The 6,811-nt window shown below is 60.7% G+C and overlaps 1 protein-coding gene across 1 annotated transcript; it reads right to left on the minus strand.

Annotated features, from left to right (window-relative positions):
* Nucleotides 1–3,238: 3,238 nt before the first annotated feature.
* SOX7 (SRY-box 7) lies at nucleotides 3,239–6,395 on the minus strand. Its single transcript, XM_026080623.1, has 2 exons — nucleotides 6,173–6,395; nucleotides 3,239–4,137 (listed from the first exon to the last, which is right to left on the minus strand). Exons 1-2 carry the CDS (start codon nucleotides 6,393–6,395, stop codon nucleotides 3,239–3,241), a joined length of 1,122 nt encoding a protein of 373 aa, XP_025936408.1.
* Nucleotides 6,396–6,811: the final 416 nt, after the last annotated feature.

A 6,811-nucleotide genomic window follows, 5' to 3' on the forward strand; every position in this document is an offset into this window, starting at 1 on the left:
AAAAACCCTTTTCCCTGGGAAATCAGACTCGCTGCTTGCTACCTGTCTTCCCTGCACGTGCGGCGTGCTCCATGGGTGCAAGTCATGCGGAGACTTTGGCATATCCGTCCCCCAGCTGGGCTCAGCGCTTCGTGGGAACCTCCACGCCAGGCGCATTCGGGGTGTTGCAATCTCCCACACCGAGCTGGGCTCCTGCCGAGAGCAGTTGCAGCCAGTGCTGGGGCAGGAGGATCCCATCGGAGAGTGCAAATGCGAACGCTGGAGTCCAACACTCAGCTGCCCTCGTGGGGGGGCACTGGCAGATGAGCTCTCTCCCTCCTCGCTAGGGCAATTTAAAGGCTCTTTGCTCTGCTCTCAGCTGCCAGGAGACTCCCTGCCGCGGCCCTGCAGCCCACRCGGCCTTCGTGATGGAGCGCTTGAGGAGCACTCACACCTTCTGCCACGCAGGCTCCTCTAGCAACAGGCTGGGATCAGCCCTGTCCATCACAGCTGTCCGGGTCCCTGTTGCTTTGGGTCTGGACACATGCAGCCATCCCCTCCTTTCCCACCACCCTGGCTACAAAACAGCTTTTAACATCCCCGGTGGCGGAGGAGGCACCCTCATGYAGCGGCTCGGGTGCCGTGAGCATCCCACCGCTCTGGGACACCACCAGGGCTTGTGGACGGAGCAAGGATTGGGAACAACAGGACTTCTCCAGTCCCACACCTGCATGTTCCTGCATGAGTTGCTTAATGATGCTGGGCAGCCCTACACCGAGACGTAAAATGAGTCCACCTCCACAGTGGAGCCAAGCATCGCGTCCCTGGCTCCAGCCCCGGGCGGTGGCGCTGGTCTGACGCTACGCAGGTGCAAGGGCCATCACAGTCTGGGAAACACGAAAGCACCTGTTTGACAGCAGGACCTACAGAGAGATTCCAGCTGCACATGGCTAAGTGCGGACTTGGGTGTCCAACCGATGGGCAGTCAGCAAGGGAGGTGGTGGGAATGTTGGGAGGACTAGCTCCAGGGGAAGAGGGAAGAGCACAGGACCGGTGCCTATATCCATGCCTCCCCGAATAGTCACCCAGCTTCCCACGYTTGGTGACCACAGGCTCCCGGAGTCAGAAATAAGTGATTTCTTCTCTGTGGAGGTAACCCAGACCTTTGGGTGGGTGGTAGGATTGGGTTAGGCAACCTCCAGAGACCCCTTCCAGCCAACGCACATGGACATTCATCACGGGATGCCTTAGGAAACTCACTCCTTGGCTTTTTCTGGGCCAAGCAGGTTGACTGGGAGGATACGGCCTTTGCAGTTGCGTACGGGTCAACAGCTCAGTSTCAAGGACTTCAGGGACAAAGCTTAATCTACTGTCTGATAACATCAGGCCATGAAGTTGGTCCACAGGAARGACCACAAGAAGTTTTTCTCCAAATATTTAGGGGGCCAGCTCTGTCCGTGCAGCTCTTCGCCAGCTACACCTGAAGGCACCGCCTAGCATCCATCCGTTCTGTGGACCACCAGCCTCCCAGCTCCCCAAATTTCCTCTTTCACAAGACTCACAGCCTTGACCTGCATTTGCAGCAAGGACCCTTCACGCGGTCCTCGCACYGCGAAGCGGTCTTAAAAGGTGCACCAGCAGGTACCGTGGAAGACAGCCCTAACCWTGAGYAAAAAATCACGCTCTGGAGACGGGYGCTCTCTCCGCAAAATAAGCAACATCGTTTGTGTCCACGGCCACACTAAAGGCAAACTCCGTATTAACCTCACGGCGTACATCCACGCAGTATCCAGCGCTAAGAGGCCCCRTAACGAGATGACGAAAGCAGGATCCAGCCCATTAAAATGATTTGCTACCCCTCAGACACACCGGGAAAAGTAAAGGTATGCTCAGCTCACGCCTCAAGGCAGCTCATTAGAAAGGAGTCCACAATTTGTAAAGATAACCACAGATCTTTTTTTTATTAAAAAAAAAAAAAAAAGGAAGTAGAAAAGTTTGGCTGAAAATACCAACAAAAAAAATAAAAAAATAGCACTCACGCAAGAAATGTTTCTCCTTTGAAAACTTTGTCAATAGCTACAGCAATTTAAATCATAAAGCAATCACTGTATAAAAACATATTTATTTAAATTAAATATTTTATGCAAACTTGTATCCGCACTYATTCAAAATGCATAGAGTCACACACACAAAAAAAAGATAGAATGCATTAGCTTAAAACCTGTGAAGTTGTGGGTTTTCTTTTTTTTTTTTTTTAAAGATTATTTGCAATTATTATTAATACACGTTCAGGACTGAAACCAGAAAAAAAAAAAAAATCATAGCCACGCTACTAACTAATCATTACCAAGTGCCATACAGTAAACACTAAGATTAATCATGTCGTATAACTGATTTAAAATAAAGCTTCATCTTTATGAAAAGAAAGAGAACTCTAGCAATACAAAATCCGAGGGGAAAAATAATGGAACGTATAAATCAATGTACAGCTTTATTACAAGCAAGAATGCGCYGAAGTTAGAGGAGGCGTCGGGCCCCGTGTCTCCAAACAGCAAGTGTTTGCCTTCAAACGATGTCTGAGAAGAAACGTGTCTGCTACATTATCACCTCTTTTCCAAAGTGCTCATCCGAATAAATTTTCCCAGCCTGGGAGGGAGGCGGGGGGAGGCCGAGACACAGATTGGAGTTGGCGGCGGTGCCTTTTTCAGGTGGACGAGCGAGTCTCGCCSCARCGGCCCCAATCCGCACCGGCGGGCRGCAAGGAGCGCCACGCGCTTCCCGCTCGGTTTCTCGCAGGGASGTCGACGGGAATCCGCCGGATCCCTCCTGCTCGCCCCCATCCCTCCCCGCAGACACAGCTTCCCAGCGGGACGTGCCACCAAACCATCGCTTTTTTTCCTCCCCCCGCCCTCTCCCATCACTGCCCTTTCCGCTTCCGCGGGGTTTTGCCCGCGTGGGGATTTTGGGGCAGGTACCCGCCGGATGCCGCCACCTTCCCGGCGACCTTCCCGCCCGCGGTGGGAGCGTGGCGGGTCGGGAAAAGGGAGGCGGCCGGAGGGCTTGGGGCAGCAGGGAATCGCATCCCCGCTTGGGAACGGAGGGACCCAACGCTTGACACCTGCCGACAGCCGAAACCCCTCGCGCCCGGGCCGCCGAGGAGACTCCACGGCTCCTTCCGGCACGGACACGGACGCGGACGCGGGCGGGCGACGTCCTCCCGGGGATGTCCCTCGTAACACTGCCGGGTCTTCCCGCCGGCCTAGGAGACGCTGTAGTTATTGTAATAGGTGGCCGTGGCATCCGCCAGGACGGAGATGAGGCTGGTCTCGGAGGCGTGGGAGCCGCCGGCCGCCGGCGCCGCCGGCGCGTGTCCGTTGAGCAGCGCGCCGCCGTGGTCGGCGTGCCCGGGGGTGTTGAGATACTGGTCGAACTCGTTGCGGTCCATCTCCCCCAGGAGCTCGGCTTGGCTCAGCTGGTCCAGGCTGTCGAAGCCGTGGTGCTCGGGCGGCGGCGAGAGCTGGCCCAGGTGGGCATGGAGGTTTTGGGGGTGGACGGGGTGGAAAGCRGGCGTGTAGTAGCTGGGAGGAGGAGGAGGAGGAGGGAGGGGAGGGCAGCTGGAGGCCGGGGGGATCATGCAAGCGCCGAGAGCGTGGTGGTTGCACTGGAGCGAGGTGGCCGCGTACTCCGGGGAGAAGGTGGCTCCGCTCAGGTGGGAACGGTGATGCTCCTCGGGGCAGGGCGAGGAGAAGAAGCTCTGCTCGGGGTCTATGGCGTCCAAAGGAGACATCTCCGGTGGGGTGGGCAGCCCGTAGGGGTAGGTGTCCACACTGGTATTGCTGCCACCGCCGCCACCGGCCGGGGCCTCCCGGTACCCCCGGGCGGGCGGCAGCCCCGGGCGAGGCGAGTACTCACCCGACCCCTCTTTCTCGCCYGCCGCCCTGCCGCAGGGCCGCTTCTCCGGCACGGCGTTCTGGTCCCGCGCCAGGTTGCCCAGCAAAAAACCCGGGTCCACCCGCTTGCAGATCCGCTTGACCTGTTTCTTCCGCCGGGGCCGGTATTTGTAGTTGGGGTAATCTTGCATGTGCTTCACCCGCAGCCGCTCGGCCTCCTCCACGTAAGGCCGCTTCTGCGCGAGGCTCAGCGCCTTCCAGGATTTGCCTGCAACGGAGAAGGAAACTCCCCTCAGTGCCTGCGGCGGCGGCAGGAAGGGGGGCTGCCTCCCGCGACGCCGAACCGAGAGCCTGGGAGATCTCCCACAGCTGGAACGGGGCCTCCGGTTGACCGTGCGTGGAGGACACGGAGCGTGCAAACCCGGCAGGAGAACAAGACAGCACCGGGACAGCAAAGAAGGGGAGGACTGAAGCGTGAAGGCCCGGTCTCCATGTCACGGTAGGTCCACCTAACCCCCCCAGCCCAAGGCTCCAAAACGGGTTGGGACGTCCCCGGGCACGGCTGAGCCCTGCTGCCATGGTGCTGCGCTGCTCCGGGCTACCGGGGCAAAGCGATGCCACTCTCCATTCCAAAAAAMCGAATATACGGGATGTCCCCAACACACGATGGCCCCAAAGACAAGCGGCGCTGGGGGTGTTCGTATCCCGCAGCAAGGGTGTCCCAGGGCAGGAGCAGGGGGAGACAGCAGGATACAGAGCGATGCATTTGATGCCCTCCCATCGCCAAAGAGACTGCAAAAATAACACTAACAAGCAGAGATGCTGCATGGAAAACCCAAACCACCAAAGAAAACACCGCAAAACTGTCCGGAGAAACACAAACTTTGGGCAAGAGAGTGGACAGTGAAGCTGTGTTGCAATGCAGGAAGCTCTTTCTCAGGCTGTTTGGGCTGGTTGTTTCTCTGTTTTCCCTCTCGGTCTCATAGAAGAAATTGGGAAGGGGGAGAAGTGGGAAGGAGTGGATGAGGGGTAGGGAACAGGCCTGTATTAAAAATGGGTTGTGACTCCCGAAAAGAAAGAGCAGAACCCCTCCCCTGCCTGGCCATGCAATATTGGGGTGGGCTGGTGAGTTTTGGGGAGAAGTGGGTCAGCAGAGAGAGGCCAAGAAAATTTGGGGGTTCCTCCTTGCGCTGCTTCCTGGGGCTCCAGGACACTGGCAGCCCAGAGGAGGCCAGATGGGTGCACGGTATCTGCCCCAGGGTGCCAGACACCAGCAGGGTCAGCAGTGCATAGGGTGCTGGGGGGTGCATGGGTGCCTGTACCCCCCGGGTGACAGACCTGGGCAGGCTTTGCACCCTGAGGGGTGGCCCAGTGGGTGCACGGGTGCCCAGTCCTGGGGTGCCGGACCCGGACAGGGGCTGCACCCTGCGGGGTGGCTGGGTGCGTGCATGGAGCCAGGCAAGTTTTGGATCCTGAGGGGTGGCCCAGTGCAAGGTTTGCACTGCCCAGGGTGACCAGGTGGGTGCACGGCTGCCCACCCGTGGGGTACGGGACCCGAGCAGGGGTTGCACCCCGCGGGGTGGCCGGGTGGGTGCATGCACCCCAGGGTGTGGGACCCGGGAAGGCTTTGCACCCCACGGGGTGGCCYGATGRGTGCACGGGTGGCCACCCGTGGGGTACGGGACCCAGGCAGGCTTTGCACCTCGTGGCGTGGCCCGATGGGTGCATGGGTGGCCACCYGTGGGGTACGGGACCCGGGCAGGGGTTGCATCCCGCAGGGTGGCYGCATGGGAGCATGGAGCTAGGCAGGCTTTGCACCCCGTGGGGTGGCCCGGTGGGTGCACGGGTCCCTACCCCGGCGCAAGGTTTGCACCCGTGGGATAGCTGGGTKGGTGCAGGAGCCAGGCAGGGGTTGCACSTCGTGGGGTGGCCGGGTGGGTGCATGCACCCCGTGGTGCGGGACCCGGACAGGGGTTGCACCCTGCGGGGTGGCGTGATGGGTGCACGGGTGGCCACCCGTGGGGTACGGGACCCAGGCAGGGGCTTGCACCCTGCGGGGTGGCCGCATGGGAGCATGGAGCCAGGCAGGCTTTGCACCCCGCGGGGTGGCCCGGTGGGTGCACGGGTCCCTACCCCGGGACGAGGTTTGCACCCGTGGGATAGCTGGGTGGGTGCGGGAACCAGGCAGGGGTTGCACCCCGCGGGGTGACCCGGTGGGTGCAATGCACGGTTGCCCACCCGCGGGGTGCTCCCCCCCCCTCCACCCCCAATAGTCCCCCCCCTCCTCCGGCTCCGCTGCTCACCGAGCATCTTGCTGAGCTCCGCGTTGTGCAGGTCGGGGTTCTGCACGGCCAGGCGCTTCCTCTCGTCCTTCGCCCACACCATGAAAGCGTTCATGGGCCGGCGGATGCGGCTCTCGGCGCCCTTCTCCCCCGGCGGGGCGCGGGGGGGCGGCCCCGGTGGCAACCCCTCGGCCGCCCCCTCCAGCCGCTCCGGCCAGGGGTAGGTGCCCAGCAGCGCGGCCATGGCCCGGCSCGGCCCGGCGCGGCCCCTGCCTACCCCTGCCTACCCCTGCCTACCGCTGCCGGCGCGGCTCTGCCCGCTGCGCTGCGCTGCCCTCGCGGGTTGCCCGCACAAGTCGCAGCCTCCCGCCCGGCCCCGCCGTATTTATGAGCTCCTTGGAAAAAACCTCCTCCAATGACACCGAAGGTGCCGGCTGCTCCTCCTTGTTTGCAAACTCCCGAGCTCCGGCCAGGACGGCGCGGGGGAGCGAAAACTTCTCCCCGCCCCGCAGCCCCCGGCGAGGCGAGGCGAGGAGGGGGGGGGCAGCACGGCCCCCTCACCCGCCGCCTCCTTTTTTCCCCCTTTTTTTTCCTCCCCCCCTTTTTTTTCCCCGCGTTCCCCCTCTTTTTTTCTTCCCCCTTCTTTTTTTTAAACAGTTG

The sequence above is a fragment of the Apteryx rowi genome, unplaced genomic scaffold (genome assembly GCF_003343035.1).
Source record: "Apteryx rowi isolate R43461 unplaced genomic scaffold, aptRow1 scaffold_528, whole genome shotgun sequence".
NCBI lineage: Eukaryota > Metazoa > Chordata > Aves > Apterygiformes > Apterygidae > Apteryx > Apteryx rowi.